The sequence below is a fragment of the Panthera uncia genome, chromosome B4 (genome assembly GCF_023721935.1).
Source record: "Panthera uncia isolate 11264 chromosome B4, Puncia_PCG_1.0, whole genome shotgun sequence".
NCBI lineage: Eukaryota > Metazoa > Chordata > Mammalia > Carnivora > Felidae > Panthera > Panthera uncia.
Window position 1 is genome coordinate 9,993,322 of NC_064809.1, and position 25,144 is coordinate 10,018,465.

Here is a 25,144-nt window from a genome sequence, read left to right on the forward strand (position 1 = left end):
CGGGTGATGAATAATTGGCAGCTGTGGAGATAGGGAGACATGGCAACTTCACCAAATCCTGAAAAAGAAAAATTGGATTTCAATAAGTAAAGAAAGTGTTGAACATTGCAAGTGGATGGACTGGCCTGATGGTAGGCGTGGGGTGAGAAATGCAGGGCGGGTCCTGGGAACTGTGAATCCTGCCAGAGATGGAAAGAAACGTGAAGTCCACGAAATGAAATGGAAGGGGGGGAGGTCACGACATCTGGAAATAGAAGCTAGGGCCAGTTCTTAGAAGGCCTTAATTCTCAGGCCTAAATATTAGAATTTTATTGCCTAGATAGTTGAGGGTCAGTGAAGGCTTTGTCAGCACAGGGAACAGAGACCAGGAGGCTGAAGCACGTGGGGCCTGATCAGAGACGCTGCTGGCCGTGGCCATGGGCAAGGGGGTCCCGAGTGACACAGACCTGAGAGTGTTGGAAAGAAGGGGACTTGATAACTAAATCGAGGCAGGGATGAACAGGAGGACTTTGGCCTCACTGGGAGGAGTGGAAAAGCAGTCGACAGTGAAGAGAAGGGGAAGGGGAGGAACATGGAGTCCAGGTTGGACCGTGTGTTGAGTCTGAGGTATCACAGAAGAGTCAACAAGGATGCGTGTGGGCCAAGGAAAGCCACTGGCTCGGGTGTTTGGGGGGATGTGACAGCATTTGAGAAGGGTAGCAGTCACGGACTGTGTAGATTTACATGTGAGGCCGCCCTTTCTAGGAGCCTGGCCATTTTTGTGTTAAGCAAACAATAAGGAGCTGAAGCCAACGGACATCTGAAAGCATAAGGAAGACAGGAATCGGGGTCTTTGAGGAGACAAAAGAGTGGCCGAAGAACATTGAAACAGGGGACAAGGGGCCCTCATCTGAGACAGCAAGGGAGTTAGAAGGAAGTAACAGCAGATCAAATTTCGGTCTAACAGAGGGAAGTAGACAGCACAGATGCCCTCCGTCTTCTCTGGAGACGGCCCGTTCCTGAGGAGGCCGGCGGAGCAGAAGACATAAGGGGAACGGAAGAGGTCGAAAACGACCGCTTTGGAAGAGCTGGTGGGAACGAAGGGCAGGATTGCTGGAGAGCAGGACGGCTTCTCCTGACACTGGGATCGTGCGGCTGTTGAGAGTAGGGTGCCGAGGGTTGTGCTTCTGGGAGCGAGCAGGGAGGTGGAATCACCTGTTTCTGGAGAGGGTCAGGAAGGGTGTTGGGTGTGCGTCAGAATGTTCTCTGAGACCTAAGATAGGGAAGCCGGGCAAGGCAGAGGGGTGGCCTCTGGCCTCAGGTTGGTGGTTGAAAAGGACGTACGTGGAGGACGTGGCAGGTGCGGGCGTGGGGTTCATGGAACCCAGACTCCCCCAGAGCCTCCCCATGTTGGTAAATTGGGCTCCTTGGATCGTTGCTCTCTTGATATTTCTGTTCTTGTCAAAATTATAACCCAGGACCATAGCACCCTAAAAAAGTCTACTGTAGAATGAAGGCGAGTTACATTTTTCTAACCTCAGGTGTTAAATATTCCTATTTAATCTTGTTAAGTTACATGCTTGTTCTGATTTTACAGGAAGGAAAACTGAGGGGTCTGTGCTAAGTAACTAGAAAGAAATCATTGAACATTTGAGTAGAGGATCGGACCAAGCCCTGGGTCCGAACCTAATGCCTCAGCGATCACATTTCTCTCCCTCTCCCTCCCTGTCTCTCTCCCTCCCTCCACCCCACCCCTGCGATTTCTCAGCCAAAAGAGAGCTAGAAACGGGAAGTGGCTTGCGTAGACTCTCTCTGTGTGCCACAGGCCTGAAGAACAAAACTTCCTTTTTTCTTGAAATGTGCTCCGAGGTCAGGTCGTGGTAGAGCTTCTCTGCAGCTGTAGCTCCTCCAGTTCTAGAGCCCAGAACATTCTGGGTGGAACAAAAAGTAAATTCAAGGCTCCTCTGGGAAGAGTTATTAACGTTTCAAAAGAGCAGTTCTTGGAGCGGCTGTGGTGCCGGCGCCTTTTCATCTTCTTGATGGTCCGGCTGCAGTTGGGGTGGCCCGCGCCATGGCTGATGTGACCCTCGTCCCCTCCCGCTCGGTCTTGGACTCGGAGTCGCTCCTTCCCTTCTGAAAGCCCCTACTTCAGTCTGCAGGAATTCATTAATAAACTCTAAGTTGGTCCTAATCCCTAGGAGAAGGGTGCAAGGCACCAGTACCTAATGTTCCTCATTTCAGACTTTGACGAGAGGAAGCCTTGCATCCAGAACATTCTCCCGTGGTAGGGTGGGAGGAGAGCAGGCCCCGGGGCTTACAAGAGACTTGGCGCTATTTCATCATCACCAGCTCGTTCAGGGAGCGCGTCTCGGTGTCTTCAGCCCTGACGGAGCGGCGTCATATGCTGCCGGAAGAGTCCAAAGAGAGGTGCTGTCTTATTGACCCATAATCCTTAAAATGTGAAAGGTTCGCAGAGAACACCTTCAACCTTTTTATTAAAGGAATCCCATTGGAGGACTGGGGTGGGAGCGTTTCCATGTTTCACGCCTTTCCTTTCTTCCTGAAAGGACTCTTGTCAGAAGCTTCCCTTAAGTAACAGAAATGGGCGTGGAACCGGTTTATTGAAGCGATGGCATCTTGAAATCCATAATTGAGAAAGAATTCAAAATGCAGGAAGATGAACCAATTTTACATTTCAACACACGCAAGTAGGGATAGGATTTCTGCCCTCAATCTCTTGGAATCCAGGGTTGCTGCCCTAGATTTTCTGGGACAGCCCCAGTTTTGATAGTGCTGTCTCAGTGGCCCACAGGAAGGATCTCTCATCCTGAATTAATTTTACGTTAACAGAAATCACTGTGTAACTTCCTGTGACATCTTTTCATTGTTTGGCTGACTGAGTCCTGCAGGATAAATGTAAAATGCAGTCAGAATTTTTATATTCATGCAGGCGGGGATCCTTATCACATCCCTGGGAGAGGTGGGTTCAGTAGGTTTATCATATGGCTCTGTTAAAGATTTAACAATTCATGGTTTTCGTGGAGTTTAAAACTATTTTGACTTATACAGACTGCATCCATAAGCACCGATTGAGATGAATCAGAGAATTGTTAAATTAGCCTCTGTTAAGTTACAGCGAGAAGGAATCCTGTTAAATGCCCCCTACTCCGGAGCTGAGACTGGATTGTGCCTGTCTAGCCCAGCCCTGAATTTCTGTTGCTTTTATCAAAGGGTAGCTTCTCCCCTGGCAGATAATATCTGTCCTGGGCATATTTTGATCCTTATATCTCTGGAGAGAAAAAGAGGAAGAAAAGGAAGGAGGGAAACGCAGAGGACACACAGAGCCAATATCAAAGAAGAAAATAAATTACTTAAGGCTGCTTCTGACCATTTTGTTTTCTCCTCCTCTGTCTGGGACATCAGCTGGTCCCCAGCCGTCTTGTCCCTGGTCAATTTGCCTTTCTGGAATTAACGTAGCGAAGGAATAAAGGAAACAGGATATGGATGAAAGGAGAATGGATTTTTTTTTTTTTTTGGTAGAAATTTACATGAAAAGTAAACCCAGGGCCTCATGGCCTAGGTCTGTTGGGATCCCTCCCACACATGTCTACAGGTTTACTGAAACAGCTAAATTTAGATCTCACAATTTGCATTTCCCGTTGAGTACATTTATAGTTTGCCTGCCCAGAGGTCTTATTTGCCTTTTCATTTGCCCCCAACGAGATTTTTCCATGTTAGAAATGCTCTCCCATCAGTTACACAAGTGAACCACCCTGGTTTACGATACTGAGGGTCATTATGAAACCGGTCTTTGGAAATGAGAAGTCCAGTTTCCCAAGCAGAAGGAGAGTGCTTCCTGTAGGGTAGAGCTGCCCGTTGCTCTGACACACATGTGCGTGGCCTATGAATTGGCGTGGCGTAGCACGACCTGCCCTCCCTTACTGCTTCCACTCCAAAGACCCCAGATGATCAGGCAATCAGGTTGAAATGTTTTCTCTCTTCCTCCTTCAGTCTTTGCTTCTAATGAAAACTTACCGTTGACCGTAGTTGAGTTAGATTTAGAAGTGTTTAGAATGCTAGTGTTGTAAATATAAATAAAGTCATTACATACCTTGTGAGAAAGTTTCTGGTCTTTAATGATTCCAACCATGGTCTTAGCACCATGACTATCCTTTTTCTTGTGTTCATGGATTCTTAAAAGACTGAATTTTCTTCTTGGACATATGGCCCCAGATGCTAACAAGATTTAGGCATGAGGTCTCGGGTTCTTTGTTCCTTGTCCAAACTTCACTGATCCTGAGATCATCCATTCACATGCTTTCTTTTCTAATATTGGCTAGCTAGCCCAAACCTCTTACGAGACCCTTCAGACATAAGCATGCCAGAATGTGCCACTATGAATAAATGCACAACAATCATATGACCTTCAAAACCACTGGAAACTAAAAAGGGATGAAAAGAGAATTGGCCAAATGGGAAAAAGTAGAAGCTAGACTAAAATAATATGATTTAGCAACAGATTGATTCGGGTTTTTATATTCTGGTAACAGAAATGCCAGATGATGGTACACTGGCTTTCAGGACACCTGGTCAAGAGAATTGGAAATGTTCTGACCCCTACTGTGAAATTCAGTGGAAAAGCAGACATTAGGTACCTCAGTGATACATTAAGTATCACACTAGAGGAATTTGCAGTGAACTAGACCAATTATATGTATTAAAGAATTAGGGCCTTCCAATGTCTTGAGTTTATTTTCCAGTCTGCTTTGATGCACACATGTGGTGGGGAAGGGAGCACAGAACAAAGGCATATGGGGCCTGATGGATTGGGAGGTACGTGGATTTCTCCAGGCCTCTTTTCCGCTGAGTCACGTAGACAGACACATAGGTAGCAGCACAGAAGCAGGTTTTGCTATAGATGGAAAAAAGAGCTAGTTCTCTGAACAGGGCCAGGTTATAATGGTAAAAACTAATGGGTCTGGGAGAATGAGGATGGCAATTGAGACGCCACAGGAATAGCTATTAGGATCAATATTTTTTCACTCTCTATGTAAATTACTGAGAAAGATGCCCCTAATCCAGTTTCCACGTTCTGGCATTAATTCAGATTGGAGAAACCTGGTTGGAGAAGTATACTTTGGACAGTGATCAGTTTGAAGAACAAAGAAATGTAATTTCTCTACTTCCATTAGGAGGATCATGAATTGGTATCAGAGAAATGAATTTGAAGGATCGAAAGGGAGTATCCACTCATCGCGCTCTTTAATTGACCCAGATTCTGATCATTATAAAATATTTTGGAGTATGTTAAGGCCTCAAGTCTATGGAGGACGAGTCCCATAGCGGAATACGTATTTGGCTCAAGACCTGCCTCTCCGTAGTAACCTTTAGTGTCGTCTGGAGTGTTCAGAGTCTCTTGCCAGCTGGGCCCATCGATTGTTGTTCCCTTATTGATTTCTTTTTAGTTTTAGGTGGAAAAAAAAATTGCTTTATGAATTCCTGTGGTTTAATGGAAACTGTATCAGAGACACGTAGAGGGGCATCACGATAGGGAGGGTGAGGGGTGCAAGAAACCATGCCTTCGACAAGTTCATGGTCAAAATGGCCCCCGAAACCTAAACGTTACAAATGAACAGAACAGACACCAAGTGTTAAGGGACAGGTAATCTACCACTTCGCACAAAGAGCTTTTTCGCTCCTATATAGGCCACTGTGCCCGATATCAGGAAATGTTATTGAAGATGCATCAAGGAGGTGGAGGCCTTCCAAAGGAGAACAGCATGAATCACCGAGGTCTGGAAAGGTGAGCCCATATGGAAAGGTCCAGGAGGTTAACTTAAAAGGCCTGAGAGCATTGAGTCACAAAAATGAAAAGGGAGGAAGCCTGTAGCAAAACATAAAAAGAGGGATTGTGCTCTCAAAAAAAAAAAAAAAAAATGGAGAAGAAAAAAAAAGAATATGATTGAAGTTTTGAAGATGCTAACGTGCAGAGTGAGGCTATATATAGATAAGCTCTTTCAATTAATGCTAAACCCCTGGATTCCGCTGCTTAGACTGAAAATGTTGGCACAGCAGCAAAGTATAGAGTTTGAGCCAAACTTTGACCCAGAAGAGGTGGTGAACTTAGAACATGATGAAAGTTACAGACATGGCAAGCCCGCTAACTCACAGCCCCCAGGAGCGGACCTCTGGCCGGCGGTCTCCTGAGGCTTCGTGCCCAGCTCTTTTGTAGCAGGGATTTGGAGCCTTGAAAGCCCTGGATCCTTTTTCATGTAGAAGCAAAACGATAAAGAGGTGGCCCAGAAAGCTAATGAGATGTTTACCTGAGTACCGCCGCGTGGGCATAAACATTTACTGGCGCCTACTGTGTGCAAGGCATCATACTTAGTGCTAGGAATATACGTATAAATACGAAGAACGGGCCATGGTCTTGGCCTCAAAAGGAAAGAAGGAATCGGACAGGTCAAAGACAGGATGACCATCCATTCTTTGGAAATGGAGAGTCAGCTTGGGGTTAAGCAGTGTCCATTGTGTGCATGGGTGCATGGTTTCTTTTGGAAAGTACCCTGAGGTTGCCCCGTGTGTGGTCCTGTGCTGCTCACATAGTAAAGGTGAAGTGAGAGAGTTAGCGGAACCCAGGGTCACGTGACAGGAGGAGTTTTGGCTTCCAGCTACACACCCTGTATGTCCTCTCTCCCCTTTGTCTTCATCTTTGGTTTCCTTCCTCCTTCCTCCTCTCCCTGTAGGGAGTTGAGGATGAGAAGAGGCTAAAGCGTTCACTAAATGAACCTTTCGGAGGGTTCTCCGTAAAATGCAAGGGTTTGCGGTTTGGTGCCATCCCGCAGTATCACGCAGACACGTGTGATGCGTCGGCAGGCCCTCAGTAGCCCCTTTCTGTGTAACACCCTTTAGAACAATGCCTGGCTCTACCTGACGACCCTACCATCCAGGTGATACCGAAGAGACATGAACAGCCTTATCCTCCGTAGGTCACGTGTGTGAACTTGTGTTTGCACACATATACAACACACGTTTGTTTTAAACTTTGTGGTGATGCAAAGATAATTTCTTTGAACGCCATTTCTTCAAATGGGTGTGTTACTGCCTACACAGTAGACCTCTGAGGAGTAAATTATTCATAGAATATTGAACGTCAGTGGCTTTATACAGTGCCTGACATATGGCGGGATATGAATAAAAGATAGTAAGTAGTGTATGGTAGGTCGAGTAGAAGACGACGGGGATGGAAAAAAAAAATCTCGGCGTCTAGATTTTGTAAGCCATGTGTTTTTGTTTTTGTAATTTTTTGTGCAAAGAAACCTAATGCTTCTTTCTCAACTAGTCTGCTAGAACATACTATGCCTGATTTAAATCGGCATTTTATGGGGAAGGAGAAGGACATGGTAGAAGGAGGAGGGGGGGCAGACTCCTCAGTAAAAACCAGAGGTCTCTGGGGAGAGATTATAAATGTTGGCAAAACAAATATTGGAAACTCTGTAGAGGGCCTCCTATAGATTTCCAAACCTAAGTAATTATTCCCAGTTCTTGATCCTCATGTCCTGGCCTCAAGGACAACAGGCTCTTTCAGAACAATTGTGTCTGATTATCTTGCTTTGGCCCAAATTTCCACGGACTTTGGATAATGACTGCAGGCCTTACGTCACATTGCTCGGCACATTGGACTGTGTTTGATATTGAGACACGTTGTAGTGATCGACACTAGCCTAGTGCAGAGTTAATGCAGCCCAGTAGAGTGGTAAAGCTCGTATTTTTCGCTGCCTGGATTGTTTCTTAAAGATTGTCCTTTGGGGCTCCCGGGTGGCTCAGTTGGTTAAGCGTCCAACTTCAGCTCAGGTCATGAGCTCGCGGTTCGTGAGTTTGAGCCCCACATCGGACTCTGCTGACGGCTCAGAACCTGGAGCCTGTTTCGGATTCTGTGTCTCCCTCTGTCTCTCTGCCCCTTCACTACTCTCTCCCTCTCTCTCTCTCTCTCTCTCTCTCTCTCTCTCTCTCTAAAATAAAATAAACATTAAAAAGAAAAAAAGATTCTCCTTCAAGTCAGGTGAGTTGGGTGTTTGTTTAGCTGAGTGGTTTTTGTTTGTTTACGTTCGTGTGAATATCTTGTAAAGAATTTTTGGCTACTCAAAGAGGATGTGAACCAAACTGTTCGCATATGTTAAGAAAAATCAGAGAACAGCATTGCCCAATTTGTACGCTCCTGCCATGCTAGAGACCTGTCTCTCCTTCACGCCTCCCACTTCCGTTCGGCTGGTTGGGGTGGAGGGAGAACAGATCCGCTTAGTTTCACTCTTCAGATTAAACCGTTAACGTCAATGGCAAAGCAGCAAGTGGAGCTTTAGTTTCTTAAGTCCTCTGGAAGATGTTCATGAGCTGTCTCAGCTGTCCAGGCAGATGGGGCTTTCTGAGAAGAAGGACCACTATTTTTGCCCTTTCTCTTTAGGGTTCAACAAAAACCTGTTCATTTGGGGGGGCGAGAATGCTAATGATTAGCCCCGGAAAGGTTGACCAGGGCCCTTTCTCTGCCTGGCCTGCCCCGCACGGTCTCCCTAGGACAGGGGTGGAAGCTGGCCAGAGTGTCACAGCAGTTGGGATCTCCATCAGTCCCTGAGTGAGGTCCATACACCCTGGTGATGGTCCTCGGGGACCGCAGCCACTGTGCGGCTCAATAAGGCAAAACCTAGTTTTGGAAAAGGTCGCTTCTCAGTAGGGTGAGTGAGAAGTGTTTTGAGGTGTTTTCTCAGGAGTTAGATGGATCACTGAGCACCAAGCAGCCTTCCCAGAGCCCCCGCCATATCCTACCTGCCATCATCCCCCTGGCTCGCTTCCGTGCGGCGGAACCAGGAAATGCCATTTCCATGCCCAGGCCTCTCTCCTCTCTGCCAAGCCCGCTGCTGAGTGTGGTGCTCTCTTTGTGAAGTGGACATCTGTCTAATGGGAACTGGATTGTGACCACCAGTTCATTTTACACAGGCCACCGTACAGCTGCCAGATGGTGGCGGGGCTTAGCTGTTTTGCAAATCCAATAGGGGTGGTTCGCCACCCTGGAGGTAGGAAACGGAGGGGGCCCGGCCACCGAGCCCGCGTCCCTACTGAGGCAGTGCCTCCAGGAGCCGGGCTTGGCTCTAATCTCTCCGAAGGAAGACTTAGGAAAGGTAATGAGTAAATTAAAGCCACATTTTAAGAAATCAGGTCTTTGGGGTTTTCCTCGCGACCTCATTGTTGACTAATCTGTACTTAGGAGAACAGTTCTTAAGTGGGACATGTCAGGCTTTTTCGCTACAGATTAAACCCCAAGGCACATACAACTGTGACAGCTTCGGGGGCAACAGGAAGAGTCCGCGTCAAATGGCAGAGTCTGCTTGTTGAACCTGGACCGATGCGTGGTCGGAAGGCCCGCCTCCTCTCTCCAGGACGCCAGGCCCACAGTGCTCAGAAGATCAGAGAAAGGCCTGCCTGCCTCTCTGTGGCTCGCTCCCCCGCCTGCGTGAGCTGCCGAGCTGTAAGGATTTGTGAAATCATTGGTCGGCCTGCCCTAGCAACACGAGATGCCGTGTTGACACATATACCATTCCGCGTCCGCGACAAAACCGCTTTATTTTTAGAACACTTCAAAGTGAGGAAACCGTTAAGCCCTATCGCATCCTCTCTTGCCCTCCAGCCACTTCTCCCGCTGCCCCAGGCAGATCCACCCCCATTTTGTAAAAGAGGAACCTGAGACAGGAGATTAAGCGATATTTTGAGCAAGGCTGATAATGCCTGGGAAAATTGCTGATCTGGTCTTAAAATCGAACACATCCTTCGGAGTAATTTTTATAATGCTGCCACTTCTCTTACCTAGACCATGTGCGTCCCATATGACCTCACATCTAAGCCTTAATATTGTATGTGGAGTTCAAAAGACAATTCAGTCTCCCATTTACTTTCCTGGCATTCATTCAAATAAAAATAGGCACATAATACTGCTTCGTATAAATCAAAGCCCCAGGCACACTTTGAAAATCTTTGAGAATGTACAGTACTTATTTTCATAAGTATCTCTCATGCAACTAGCTTAAATTTGCTTGTGAGAAGTCTGTGTCTTTTTTTTTAATCCCTGGAGCCGCTGTGCCTGGCTCAGTGCCTGGCATGAAATGGTCACTCAGAATTAGCTGCAGATTGAATGAGGCGAACTCTTCATCCGTCCCGTCCGATACCAACTTGATCCATTTGTACAGAGGTGCTCCTGGGAAGCGGAGAGAGGCCTTTATTCTCTCTTAGAACGTGTCTTAAGAGCCTTGTGTACCGGGCAGTGTGCAGTGTCCTAGGGATGCAGAGACAGGAGGTGTGGCCCGTGTCCACAGGGTGCCCAGGGGTGCTGAAACAGAAATCATTCACCATGGCCCCAGGGGTGACTGTCCCCACAAGTCACCTCTGTCAGCACCCCCAAAACCACAGGGCTGAGGTGTCCCTCACCCGAGGCTGTATTTGTTAGGCTCCTGGTGGCCCTCGGGAATGTAGTGTCGCAAGGGAGGGGAAAAAAAGAAGCCAGTGAAAGAGTCGCATGAATTGTAAAACTCTGTACAAACGTGAGGTGTGATGTTGAGGTGTGTGCTTTCCCTGGCGCAGGTTAACGCCCATGCCACGTGTAGCTTTGTTTCCCCTTTCTTTTCCTACCAAATGAAACGCCAGCTTCCCATCAAACACCTGCTGGAACTGAACAGGGGTACCGCCGGAAAGGCAGCGTGGCGCCGCGATGAAGAACGGGGCCCTGGTGGTCAAGGGCTAGTTTCTGACCCACCCCTGCAGTCCACTTTGTGACCTAGAGCAAGTGACGTGACAGCTCCATGCCTCGGTTTCTTCATCTGCAAAGCGGGTACGATTGCGATGCGGCTCCGCTGAGATCATCTGTGTAGCGCGCTCAGAGCAAGGGGGCGCGTAGCGAGCTGTTCCCATTCCCCGTCGGCTCGAGGTGAGAAGACTCGAGTTCAGAGAAGTTAGGGGAGCCAGCGGCCTTTTTCTGCCAGCGACGCGTCAGCCCGCGGGCAGTCGCAACACGCCGGCCTTTCTGCAAAAGCAGGATCGGTTCTCGGTAGGGTCAGCAGCCACAGCTGATACTCTGCGGAGGACATGCTGTGTGCCAGGTCCTGTACTCAGGGCTTAATACCACAGTATCTTCCTGTAGCGCGCAGCCTCACAGTATTCCCCTGAGGCAAATACTCTCTCTTGAGCCCATGCTACAGCTGAGAAAATGGAGACTAGGAAAACAAATGCGTCTAATGAAGGGGCAGGTGAGGAATTCAGACCTAAGAGGTTCATCCTGAGAATCCATGCTCCTAACCACCTGCCTCAGGGGTTCCTGTAGCCCCTGGGTGTGTGTGTCTCCGTTCTTGGTATTGGTTATGACGCCGAAATGATCCCTTTCACTTCGAAAAGCATACTTCTCTGGAGTGGCGTTGCCTCTGACGCCTCTCTGTGCCTACCGCTTGGCGCAGCAGCAGGCAACCAACAGGTGCTTACTAATGTTTGTTGAACGGTATCGAATAGCATTCCTTGGGTGTCGGCCTCCGTGCCTTGAGTCCCATCCATTGCCTCTACCTAGAGGTGTTACTTCTTTTTCTTCTTTCCAATTCTGATGGTTTATATGCTGGCCTTTCTCGTGACGTGCCACTTCATCCATAAAAGCTCCTTCGTGCACGTAGCTTTCTGTGTCATGCTCCAGTTGGGTATGCACTGGTCTACTTGAACTGGAAGCTTCCGGCAGTTGGGGGTTACTTTAGTCAATTGGTGCATCTGCTGGAACCTCGCAGAACTTCACACAGGGCTTTGATACCTGTCCTGGACAGGGGCGCCTGGGTGGCTCACTCGCTTAAGCATCCCGACTTCAACTGGGGTCATGATCTTACAGTTCCTGGGTTCGAGCCCCACGTCCGGCTCTGTGCTGACAGCTCAGAGCCTGGAGCCTGCTTCAGATTCTGTGTCTCCTCCCTCTGCCCTTCCCCTTCACGCGCTCTCTCTCTGTCTCTCTCAAAAGTAAACATTAAAAAAAAAATGCCTGTCGTAGACATCAGTTGAGTGAGTGAATGTGGAACGTTCAAGAGAAAGGGATACTTTTTTCTCCCCAGCTGTTCCACCTGGCTTTTTTTCCCCTCCTTTTTCTTTCTCATGGCACGTTGGAGTAGAGTGCCCCATTGCATCCCTGGTTTTGAATCTGCTCGCGGACACTCTATGGAGCATGAAAAAAATATTGTTTCAACTGAAGCAACGGAAGTAAGAGAATCATTTTAGGGTGTCACCGTAGTGTGAAAAGTTTTGACATTTAAAATAAAATCAGGAAGGAGAAAAGCAGTTCGCTCTGCAGCCGGAGTCTCCTGCCGGCACGGGCTGGGAGCCCTCTGAGCGGCTCGCTCACCTGAAACCCCGCCAGACTTACAGATGTTTCCTTTGGCTCCGGCACGGAGCGCCACATTGCAGTCCTTGGGAGCAATTCCCTTCTGGCAGGGACTGATGTCACGGGGGGTGGGGCAGCAAACAGAGCAATGACTTCATAGGTCTCACCCGTTGCTCGTTTCTCAGGTCCTGGGATGCACATCGCCCGCTCCCTTTGCCTTTCCGTACGTCACTTGATTCACATTTCGCCAACGCCTCCAGCCCTTTTAGGAGGCCGTAAAAGCTCTGCGTGGCTGAGTGCGTTTCTGGAACTCTGTGAGATGAAGACCTGGTGGGTTTTACTTCTGGTTGCGAGCCGAGAAATTCCCTGAGGGTCACACGTAGGTAAATGGAACCCTTCCAAAGTGAGGTTTTCTTCCCTCCTGGACTCGGATTATAACACAGCAGAAAACATATCCACCCAGGAGGGATGAGGGAGGGGTGTGAAGTGAAGAAAAGGACACGGAGCGTCCCAAGGCTGTCTCCTGCCTCTGATTTCTAGCCCGAGGTTTTAAACTTTCCTTTGGAATGCAATGTCCCGCCGTGCCTGCAGCTTGAACCTGCCTGCTGTTCTGCTGTTTGTCCCTGTTGCTGTTGATGGTGTCACCTCCCTTCCTATCAACCAGGCTCCGTATCTTGGGAACCTGAGTCTGTGGTGTTCTTCCAGCCGCTTGTTCTATTCCTCCCCCCACTGCCATCTGTACCGCCATCTTGGGGTATTGTGTGCAGCCAACAGCCTTCTGGAGGCGTAATAAACAGGCACTAAATTGACACGACTGCAAGTGCAAAATCTGGTTAAGTTTTAAGGTGTGTGGGCCTCTGAAGCCATCACCACAAGGAAAGTAACATGTTCACCGCCCCCAGCAACTTCCTCTTCTGTGGAAATCCCTTCCTTACCCCCACCCCCAGCCCCAGGCAGCCGGTGATGCTTTCCGTAGCTTGTAAGTTTCTCTTTCCTGGAATTTCATGGAACTACAGTCCTACCGCATGTGCCTTTTCCTGGCCTGATGTCTCTCACTCAGCATAATTATTTCAAGATTCAGTAGCAATAGTTCACGTCTGTCAGTACTTTATTTCTTCTTAGTGCTGAGTAGCATTTTGTTGAATGGACAAACCACCGTTTGTCAGTTCTCCTGTGAAGGGGCGTTGGGTGGTTTCCAGGTTTTTACTATTCACAAGTACGGCTGCTGCGAACACTTACGTACAAGTGTTTGTATGCTCCTGTTTATCTTGGCTAAACATGTAGGAGTAGAAGGGCTGAACCCTATAGCGGGCGTGTATCTAACTTTTCCAGAAACTAGCAAACTGTTTTCTTAAGCTTTTGTACCGTTTTACGTTCTCACCTGCAGTAAAGGGGTCCCAGCCCTTCCATATCCTTGCCAACACTTGGTATAATCAGTATTTCTAACTTTAAACATTTGAATAGATTGTGTTGGGTGTATGTCACTGTGTTTTAGCTTCCATTGGGCTAAAGACATTAATCATCCCTTCATGTGCTCATCGGACACTTGTATTTCTTCTTGGTGAAGTGTCTATTCAGATGTTTTGCCAGCTTTTTAATTGGGTTTCCTTACTGTGGAATTTTGAGAATTACCGACCAACTCTCCATCCAAGGCCTTCACCAGATCCAGGTTTTTACAAATACGTACTGCCAATCTGACTTGTCTTTCCAATCTCTCAATGGCTTCTTTTTTTTTTTTTTTTTTTTTTTTTTTTTTATTAATACAGTATTTATTTGTCTTCCCTCTGTCAAACCCTGAGCCAACCATTTTCCCCAGGCTGCCTGGGGAGGTATAGGAAAAGGAACATACAGGGCAGACATGACACGGGAAAAAGACCTATGGGAGGTGGAGACGGCTCCTTCACATGGCGAAGAGGATGAGAAAGGCCACCATCAGGCAAAATAGCCCCATGGCCTCCGAGAGAGCAAAGCCCAGAATGGCGTAGGAGAAGAGCTGCTGCTTCAGAGAGGGGTTCCTGGCATAACCAATGATGAGGCTCCCAAACACAGTCCCAATTCCAGCCCCAGAACCAGCCACCCCAACTGTGGCAGCCCCAGCCCCAATGAACTTGGCTGCTGTGTCGATGTCCCTTGAAGCAGCGCTGGTTTGGAAACCGCGGCTAGGAATAAGTGAGGTCAGGGGACGTGGGGCTGCCCAGCTGCTGAGGCTCTCATCTGTCAGTGTCTCTGGTGGTTTTAGTGCCACTGCAGACAGTGATCGGCTCAACAGCTGAGAGGTGCTCCTGACCAAGAAGGGGGAGGAGACGAACTTTGCACAGGTATACATTTTCAGGGGATGAGGGGCTGTGGCAGGAGAGCTGCTCCCAGTGCACAGAAGACAGAGAGGGCTCAATGGCTTCTTTTTTAAAAGCAGAAGTTTTTCATTTTGATGAAGTCTTATTAATTTGTTCCTTTACTGATTATGCTTTTGCTTTCGTGTCAAAGAAAATCTAGCTCACAGTTACATGCACACAAAAAATCCCTTGTACTTCTTTTCCAATATAGGTGTCTTGTTTGTTTGTTTGTTTCCTCCTTGCGTGCTTGCCCTGGCTAAAATCTCCAGGACAGAGTTGAGTAGAAGTGGTGAGTGGACGTCATTATCGTGTTTTTGATCTTAGGAGAATATCATTCTGTCTTTTAGCATTAAGGGTGATATGAGCTGTAGGTTTTTTATAGATGCCCTTTATCAGGTTGAGGACATTTCCCTTCTGTTCCTATTTCACTGAAAACTATTATCAGGAATGGATATTGGGCTTTGTCAAATGCTTCTTCTGCGTCTGTTGAACTGATCCTGTGGCTTTCTTTTTTAGTTCATACATTTGGTGAACCGCACGGATGGATTTTTGATGTTAAAGTCACCTTGCATGGCTGGGAGATAAACCCCACTTTACCGTGATGTGCAGCCCTTATGAAATTCAAATTTTATTCAGAATTTTTGCATCTGTGTTCAGGAAGGAATATCATTAAGTAGTTTCCTTCTAATTTCTTTGGCTGATTTTGGTTTGATGTAATCCTGGTCTCATGAGTGAGTTGGGAAGTATTCCCTCCTTTTCGTTTTCCTGGAAAAGTTTATGTTGAGTTGTATTATTATCTTCTTAAATGTTTGGTAGAGTTGATGCGAAAGTCATCTGGGGTTCAGGTTTTCTTTTGAAAAGGTTTTTAAGTACAAATTTAATTTCTTTAGTGTATATAGATCTATATGTCCTAAATGTGTATGTATACATGTACATAAACATATATATGTACACATATGTGTATATGTACGTATATTGTGTGTGTGTGTATATATATATATATATATGTATTTGTATGTACCTATAAGTCTCTTCAGATTGTTTCCTGTTGAGTTTCTCTCCTTCAGTGAATATGTCTGTCTCATCACAATAGTCAAATTTATTGGTATAAAGCTGAATATAATGTTCTTTTATCCCTTTAATATCTGTAGAATCGGGGCGCCTGGGTGGCTCGGTCGGTTAAGCGTCCGACTTCGGCTCAGGTCGTGATCTCGCGGTCCGTGAGTTCGAGCCCCGCGTCGGGCTCTGTGCTGACAGCTCGGAGCCTGGAGCCTGTTTCGGATCCTGTGTCTCCCTCTCTCTGTGACCCTCCCCTGTTCATGCTCTGTCTCTCTCTGTCTCAAAAATAAATAAACTTTAAAAAAAAAAAAATATCTGTAGAATCTATAGTGATGTCATCTCTCTCATTCCTGATATTGATATATTGTACTTCATCTGGCTAAACGTGTCTCAATTTTGTCTGTTCAAAGAACTAGCCTTTGGTTTTCTTGATTTTCTTTGTGTTTGCTCTATTTTATTGATTTCCACTTAGATTTTTATTCTTTGTTGGTTTGCTTTGGGTTTAATTTGCTAATTTTTCTGGGGTTTTTTTAAGGTGGAAGCTGAGGTCATAAATTTGAAATCATTCTCCTATTCTAATGAACACTTAATACTTCTCTCCTAAGAACTGCCCTGCCTACATCCCACAAATTTTGATGCATTGTGGTTTCATTTTCATTCACTTCTAAATAATGTCTAGTTTCCTGTTTTATTTCTTCTTTGACCTGTGGTTATTCAAAGCATGTCATTTAATTGGTAACATTTGAAAATTTTTCAGAGATTATTCTATTACTGATTTATAATTGCTTCATTGTGGTCAGAGAACCTAACGTACCTTGAAGGGCTTGAAGACTTAGAAATTTCTTGAGAATTATTTGATGCCCCGTAATATGGCCTGTCTTGGTAAGTGTTCCATGTGTGATTGAAAATATATATCATACTGTTATTGGACTGAATGTTCTAACAAATGTCAGTTTGGTTGATACTGTTGTGCAAATCTTCTATATCCTTACTTTCTGTATCTTTATTCTATCAATTAATTTAAAAAGCTTTTGAGGGGTGCTGGCTGGCTGAGTCTGTTGAGCGTCCAGCTTCGGCTCAGGTCATGATCTTGAAGTTCGTGGGTTCAAGCCCTGGTTGGGCTCTGGGCTGACAGCTTACAGCCTGGAGCCTGCTTTGGATTCTGTGTCTCCCTTTCTCTGCCCTTTCCTTGCTCACGCTCTGTGTGTGTGTCTCTCTCTCAAAAAATAAATATTAACACTTAAAAAATAATAATAACAAATAATAAAAATCTATTGAAATCTCCAAATATTGTGGATATTTTGTTTATCCTTTCAGTCCTATCATTTTTTGCTTTATGTATTTGCAAGTCCTCTTATTCAGTGCATAGATGTTTAGAATTTTTATGTCTTCTTGATGAATTGACCTCTTTATTATTTTGAAATAATCTTGATTTCTAGTATTCTCCTTTGCTTTGAAATCAACTTTGGTAGATACCAATATAGCCACTTACTTTTAATGAATGTTGTAATGGTTTTTCTTTTTTCATTCTTTTGCTTTTAACCTATTTGTATCTTTATATTCAAAGTGAATTTCTTGTGGATAGCCAAAAGTTGGGTATTACTTTTTTTTTTTAATATCTGTAACAAGTTCTACCTTTTAATTAAAGTATTTGCTTAATGAACATTAATTTTGATTGTTGATAAAATTGGGTGTCATTCTACTATTTCATGGTTTGCTTTTTATTTCTCCTTTATTCTTTCATCTTTTTCTGCCTCCTCTTAAGATTATTTTATCTTCTTTATGAGCTATAAAACTCTTTGTTATTTTAGGAGTTGCCTTGTGGTTTATAATATATATCTTTACATTATTGCAATTTACCTTCAAAGGATAGTATACAGCTTCACATATAATTTGAGAATCTTAGAGTAACATACTTCTTCCATTTTTTTTTTTTAACCTCCCAGACTTTATACTATTATCGTACATGTAACTTTGACATACATTATAAACCTCTCAGTACATAGTTGTTTAGGTAGTCAGTCTTCTTTTAAAGAGACTTAAATAAGAAAAATTTCTTATATATTTACCCATGTTGTTATTTTTTCTAGTTCTTTCCATTCCTTTGTGTGAACCCCTATTTCCTTCTGGTATCATTTTCCTTTTGATGAAGGACTTTAGTCAACACATATTATTGGATAGTTCATCTCTTGGTAAATTCTTTTACCTTTTGTATGTCTAAACACATTTATTTTGCCTTTTTTCTTTTTTCAAACATATTTTCACTGAGTATAGAATTCTAGGTTGACAGGTATTTTACGGTCAGTGTTTTATTTTTTATTCTTTCCAGTTCTTTTGAGAATTAATTGACATGCAGCATGCTATTAGTTTTAGGTGTACAACATGATGATTTGGTTTAGGTCTATATTGCAAAATGATCACCACAAAAACTTTAGTGAACTTCTGTCACTTCACATAGGTACAAACTTTTTTTCTTGTAAGGAAAACTTTTAAGATCTCCTTTCTTAACAACTTCTGAATACGAAGTACAGTATTGTTAACTTTAGTCACCATGCTGTATGTTACGCCCCCAGATCTTCTCTTATAACTGGCAGTTTGTACCTTTGGCCACCTTCAGCCATTTCCCCCATCCCCCAGCCCCTGACTCTGGCAACCACAGTCTGATCTCTGTATCTGTGAGTTTGTCTTTCAGTTTCTAAAGATTCACAGTCTTCCCACTTGTATTGTTCCTGACAAGAAATTTGAGGTCATCCTTACCTTTGTTTTTCCATTAATGACTCTTTTTTCTTTAGTTTGCTTTTGAGACTTTTTTTTATTACTGTGTTGAAGCAATTTCACTATAAAGTGTCTTGATTTAGTTTTCTTCATATTTCTTGGGCTTTGGTGAGCTTCCTGGATCTGGGAGCTTATAGTATTCACTGTAACTGGAAATTTTTCAGTCCTTACTTTGTTCATTTTTTTCCTGTCCCCTTTCTCCATTCTTTCAGGGACTCCAGTTACTCACATATTTGGCCACTTGAAGTCACCTATGGCTCACTAATCTGCTCATCCTCCTCTTCCTCTTCTTAATTCTTCTCTCTATATTTCATTTTGAAACATAGTTTGCTAATCTTTTCTTAAATGTTTAATCAGCCTTTCATCCCATCCACTGTCTCATTTATCTCAGACATTATAGTTTTTAATCTCCAGAAGACCATTTTGGGTCCTTTTGATATTTTCCAGTTTCTACTTAGCTTTTGAAATCTACAAATCCAGGGATATAAAAGTCATTTTAATGTCCTTGTCTGCTAATTCTAACATCTGTAGCACTTCTGCATGGTTTCAGTTCGTTGCTTTTTGTCACTATGGACCATGTCTTCCTCCTCCTTCGCATGCCTAGAAATCTTGGATTGCCAAGATACTGGACACGAATTTCACCTTACTACGTTCTGGATATTTTTGTTTTCCTCTAAAAAATGTTGAGCTCTGTTCTGCAGTGCAGTTGGGATACTTACAAGCAATTTGATTGTTTTGAATCTTGCTTTTGGGATGTATTAGGCAGATCTACCCAGCCTACGGCTCCTGATTTCCTACTTCTGAGGTCAGGCCTTTCTGAGTTCTCTACCCAGTGTGCCTTGAAGTAGTTTTTTCTAGCCTGGCTGGTGGGAACGGCACTATTCTTGGTTTGTAATCCTTTTGGGTGCCCCCACACACACCATCTTTGGTAGTTTCTTGATACACGTGCACTGATCGGCATGCTCCTGAATCCTCCGGGGGGGGACCCTCTGCAGATCCCTGGGGTTCTGTCTGTGTTGCATTGTCCTCTCCAGTATTCTTTCTGTGAGTTGTGTCTATCCTCCCCAGACTCTCAAATCCAAATTCTCAACTCAGGATGTCTGCCCAGATTCCGCCTGGCTTTCTGCTCCCTGCTCTGTGGCCTGGAAACTCTGTAGAGCAGTCAGCTGTTAACAGGCTGGAAGGTTATCCATCTAGACCAGAAGCAGAGGTGTGTTCTTCGGGATTAGATTTCTTCATCCCAATTCTTTTCTCACAGTGCTTTTTATCCAGAGGAGTCACAATATGGGTAACAGTACATGAGCATTTGGTGGCACCCTGTTGCCTAGTCAGTAAAGCCCAGAGTCCTTGGCCATGTTTTTCAGATCTTCCCTAATGTAGCCCCCACTGTTTTTCCTAATTGCCCTCATTATCTTCATTCCTCCAGATCGATTCTTTATAAGACAGAATGCCTGGACTCCGGCTCCTTCTCTCCATAGCCTGCCCTTTTTTCAGAACCTACCATTTCCAACAAAGTTGTATAAAATCTCTGGGTTCAAAATAACCTCTTTCTCCTACTCCTTTAAAGACTTACGTGTGTCTCTTGCATTCACTGTCACCTTCCACTGTGTATTAACTTATGCACAGCTCTTAGCTCCTCTCGGTATCTATAAATCGTTTGAGGGTGGGATTCATGTCTCATTCGGAGGCTCTTAGAAATAGATGAGGTATCCAATGTAAAGTGATCTTTTCATGTCTAGTCAACACATACTTACTTGGAATCAACTCTGAAAAGGTATTGATGAGATTTTAGCCCATTGATAAAGAATATTCTAGGCTAAAAAGTAAGCGGGGAGATTTGATTGTCTACAGGATGCTTCAGTCCCACTCCTCCCTGAGCTACTGTCGCTCCTCTTTCTTCCCTGGGTCTCAGTTTGAAGATGAGCATTGACATTGTCCCTTTACAGAATGTCTCTGACGGTGGGGATTTTTGTGTTGCTCTCTTTGTCTTCCCTCAGCCCAGTGCTGTACCTGGTTCAGGAAATAGCCCTCTGATCACAGCAGTGACTCTCAGTGGGATGTCTTCTCAATAGAATTGTTCTTTAAAATAAAAAAATTCCACAAAGTGGACTGGTCCACGGATGTGGGAAGGAGAGCTTTTTTTGTCTTCCCAAATCTGTCTGAAATACTGGAAGCATTCAGGAAAGGAGAAAGCACAAAACTGAATTCTGACTCTTCGGATTTTCTGCCTGTCTTTTAAAATCCATTGGAATGATTCCACTTCTTTGAGGTACCTAGAGTAGTCAGATTTTGAGAACGGGAGAGCAAAATGGCGGGCGCCAAGCACTAGGAGAGGGAAAGAGGAAGGGTTGTTTAATGGGCGCAGAGTTTCGGTTAGGGAAGATGAAGAACTTCTGGGGGTGGATGGTTGCACAGCACTGTGAATGTACTGAATGCCACTGAACAGTACATTTAAAAATGGTTACAGTGGTAGGGGTGGCTGGGTGGCTCAGTTGGTTGAGCATCTGACTCTTGGTCTCGGCTCAGGTCATGATCTCACGGCTCATGATAGGGAGCCCCTGAGTCGGGCTCTGTGCTGACGGCATGTGGCCTGCTTGGGATTCTCTCTCTTCCTCTCTGTCTGCCCCTCCCCCGCTCACATTCCCATCCTCTCTCTCTCAAAATAAATAAATACACTTAAAAAAATGGTTACAGTGGTAAAGTATAAGTTCCACATATTTTCTCATGATAAAAAAATCATGTCATCAAAGTCCCGGTCATGTTTATGGAAAGATAGTAGGTAAATCTGAGTTTAAAGTCCAGTTCCAGGACTTGCTGGCTGTGTGAGGACTGGGCGAGCTGCTTACCTGCTCTGAATCTGGGTTCTCATCTACAAGTGGGGCCTGATGTATTGAGTTCGAGGTGCCTGTAACATAGTGGGCACTCGCAAACATTCATTGTATTCCTCCATGTTCAGCTTTAGAGTGGATGTCTTCTTCAAAAATCCTGCCCAGGTACCTCTAACTTGCAGAGGAAATGAGGCAAGACCAGTGGCTTGGGAAGGGGCAAGGTTTAGTTAAGCTCAAACTGTCTTCATGTTGATAAGAGGCTGAACCACAAGAACCCTGGGTTCAGCCTGGGGGTGTCCCCAGACAGGGAGACTCTCACAAGTGTGCCAGTTTTTCATGCTATCGTAGGGGAATCCCCTCTGGACCAGGACTTGCCATGGGACCAGCTCCCAACGTAGTAGTCTCAGGAAAATGACCCTTCGGGGGAGGGGGGGCACGAAATGGGGACACCACCTCAAAATCTGCAGCCCCTGAACAGCTGGAAGAAATAAGAGCTTCTAAGCTAACATCCTCTGCCTATCCTTGCTTTTCATTAAGTGCGGACTCCCCAGCAATATATACCCTCAAGCATCCTCATTTTCAAAGCTTAGATCTTTTCCAAATCACCAGGCTTCTTTTGTAAATAAAAAATAGTAAGTGGTTATTTCATTAGTGTTTAGATTCCCAAGCAAAGTGATTATCCACAGTCTGAATGTAGGGACATCTGAAATAAATAGGGAGGGAGGGGATGTGTGTGTGTGCAAATGCTATTTCTCGGGTTTATCCTGCTGCCCTCCCCCCCCCCCACCCCTGCCCTCACATGCAGATTCCCAGTCTCTTTTGCTTTCACTGAGAAACTTGACCGCCCAGTGAATTTTCCCATGGAGGTGTAGAGGCAGCACTGTTTTATGAGTTACCGCTGTTTGCCCAGAGGAGCCAGTTAGTAGAGAGGAATCGTCATCTGCTCATCTCTCTGGCCTCACGTGCCTCCGTGGAAGCCCATCCGTCAATTTTAAGGAGCCAGCTGTCCCACGAGCACAGCTGTGTGGCCCCTTGGGCTATGATCTCGTCAAAACCACTCGCACTGAGCAGGATATGAGAGCCTGCTTCGTGGTTCGCATGGGGCTCCTCCAGCGCATGGCCAGTGCGCCCCTGCCCCCTGAGGGAGGACCCCCGCTTTGTCCCAGTGACATTGAAAGTGAGAGCACACGATGCAGGTCCTTAGAAGTGCCAACCACGCTGCCCCCTTTATTCTGGTAGCATTAGGGGGCACCTGCTGTCTTGATCACCGGCACGTGGTTTCTCACGTGCTAGTAGCCCAGAGGCACAATGCGCCCCCACAGCCCTGCCTGGCCCTGCCACCGCGTGACTGACCGGCAGAGGGAAGCTGTGTCAGCTGCTAATACCGACAGACTAGATTTTGGAGGAGCTGGTGTTCCATTGACCACCACCCCCCCGCCATCACAACCACCCCTGTGATAGTCTGTTATAACGGAAGTGAGTGTGTTACTTGGGAGGAGTCAGGGACTTTGAGCTCTGATCCAGACTTAGAACACTCTCGTGTGTGGCCTGGAGTAGGTCGTATACGTTCTCAGGGCGCTTTTCACGACGATGGTACGAGATTCAGATGAGATGTAAGTCTGTCTGTATGTTAGAATCACCTAGAGAATGTAAGCAACAAAAATACCAGTGCCTGGACCCTACCCCTCAGGAGTTGGGGTTGAATTCCTCTGCAGAAGGGGCCAGGCAGCATCCAGAAAAATTCAGGTGATTCAGATGTGCAGCCAGACTTGAGAAGGACCTGGACAGATGAGGTGGGGACGGTTTGAGGAAGGGGAAGGCGCTGCCTAAATCCAGTTGGGCGTTCCAGTCATCACATTTTTCACTCTGGCGATCCCCAGGATTTCAACCCGATGTAAAGGTAATGTGATCGTGACCTGGTTCTGTTCTGTTTCTTTAACATTGCTTCCAACACCCACCCCAGGCCTTTTTTTGGTGAGAATTAGGCGTGGTAGCTCACCGCCCCGAGCACAAATGAGCCTGTCAGTAAGCATGCGGGACCGTTCCCTGGAGTGTCCTACTAGCCTTTCCCTGGGGGGACATGGCCCCACCACGGACTCAGAAGCAAGACTGGCCGCTCCAGGCAGCAGTGATCGTGTCCTGACCAGAGTCCTGTAGCACTCCTTCGGGGACAGGGTGCCTGGTACCCGGATAGGGAAATGGTTCTGATGGATAAGGCAGTTAGTTTTGGTGTCCAAATCTTACAACTAAAGGGTCTGCAAGCAATCACAGGTTTACGTGAAGGGAGAGGACAACTCAAAAGTTTCACCACGACAAGATAAGTGCAGCAATTATGTTTCAAAGACTACAGAAGAAAATTTCACCAGGGACTGCATTAACTAAGAAAGGTTTTCTACCAGGAAGTCTAATTGAATTAATGTTGAGATTCTTGCTCCTGCTAATGCCCTGCCCACTGGTGCTGTCACTCAGCACAGCCTCCTGTTTGCACCATGCAAGGACCGAGAGGGTGAAATCAGACCTTCCCAGTAGTGGATTTTGAGCACAAGAGAACACCTTCTGAGGGTCCGGTACAGTTTTCGCTGCGAGAAAAAAAATAATGCCGACTTAACCTAAAGTCTGATCTTTAAAGGCACTGTGTCATTTGACACATGTTTGTATTACTTCGTTAATAGAATAGCTTTCCCAAGAAAAGCTAGAACACATGTGCTTATGGGGCTCTACATCATAGATTGATATGGTATGAATTCTCCGTGGAACCCTGGGAAGGAGGCTGGAGAGTGGATTCATCCTCATTTTGTGGATGAGCAGATGGCAATTTACAGTTTAAATAACAGTCACAAAGCTAGGGATGTGGTCCCCTGGGGACCAGACTCATGCTCTTAGGGCTCTTGTTTTGGTGCTTTTCCTGTTTTATAACTTTTCACATTTTTTTAAACTTTGAGCTTTAAAGTAAAGCTTTTTCAGGGCACCTGGGAGGCTCAGTCAGTTGAGCGTCCAACTCTTGATTTCTGCTTAGGTCATGATCCCATGGTCATGGGATCAAGCCTTGTGTCAGGCTGTGTGCTGATTGTGGAGCCTGCTTGAGATATTCTCTCTCTCTCTCTCTCTCTCTCTCTCTCTCTTTCTCTCTCTCTCTCTCTCTCTCTCTTTCTCTCTCTCTTTCTCTCTCTTTCTCTCTCTTTCTCTCTCTTTCTCTCTCTTTCTCTCTCTTTCTCTCTCTTTCTCTCTCTCTCTTTCTTTTCTCACTCTCTCCCTCCCTCTGCCCCTCTCCCACACTTGTGCTCTCTTGCTCTCTCTCAAATAAAAAAAAAGTAAAGATTGTTCTATTGTTTTCATTTCTAAATGAAAAAAAAAGAGAAAATCACAAATTTTGAAGTGGGAAAATTGGTGTTTACCTAGTAACTCAAGTCCACTTTGACATTCATTCTTCCAGGCCTTTAGAATCAAGCTTTCTGCACAGCGTACCCTGAAACATTCCAGGTCCCAAGACTGATCACAGAAGGGTAGGGGGGAAAAAAGCACAGGAGGCTGGATTAAGAGAAGCCGCCTGAATCCGTAAAGTAAACTCTAAGACAACGGTTAAGTTTCAATAGATGCAGAGTCACTTTCTGAGTCTGGAAGAAACTTACATGGTTCCAAACAGCTGTAGGTATTACTTGCCGTGGAGGAGTTCAACTCCGTTTTTATTTGCTGTCTGTTTTACAGAAAACAATAGACTGTCATTTTTTATAATGCCACATTGGTTATAAAAAATACTCGTGGCTCTATGCCAGACAAGCCAT

General features: G+C 45.5%; 2 protein-coding genes across 14 annotated transcripts in view; one reads left to right on the forward strand and one right to left on the reverse strand.

Annotated features, from left to right (window-relative positions):
- Window positions 1-25,144, forward strand: part of CELF2 (CUGBP Elav-like family member 2) — a 530,134-nt gene that overhangs the window by 365,003 nt on the left and 139,987 nt on the right. Inside the window, exon 2 of one of the 13 annotated variants that reach the window (XM_049626823.1) lies at window positions 22,685-23,262. The exons of the other annotated variants lie outside the window; for them this stretch is intronic. The gene's annotated coding sequence lies outside the window, so the exon portion shown is untranslated. The remainder of the gene's footprint in view (window positions 1-22,684; window positions 23,263-25,144) is intronic. 13 annotated transcript variants of the gene reach the window in all.
- Window positions 14,091-14,761, reverse strand: LOC125919974 (ATP synthase F(0) complex subunit C2, mitochondrial-like). Its single transcript, XM_049626826.1, has one exon. It carries the CDS (start codon window positions 14,691-14,693, stop codon window positions 14,268-14,270), a length of 426 nt encoding a protein of 141 aa, XP_049482783.1. The 5' UTR covers window positions 14,694-14,761; the 3' UTR covers window positions 14,091-14,267.

Coding starts and splice junctions, on each gene's coding strand:
- LOC125919974 (XM_049626826.1), bottom strand. CDS start 14,693: ATGTATACCTGTGCAAAGTTCGTCTCCTCCCCCTTCTTGGTCAGGAGC.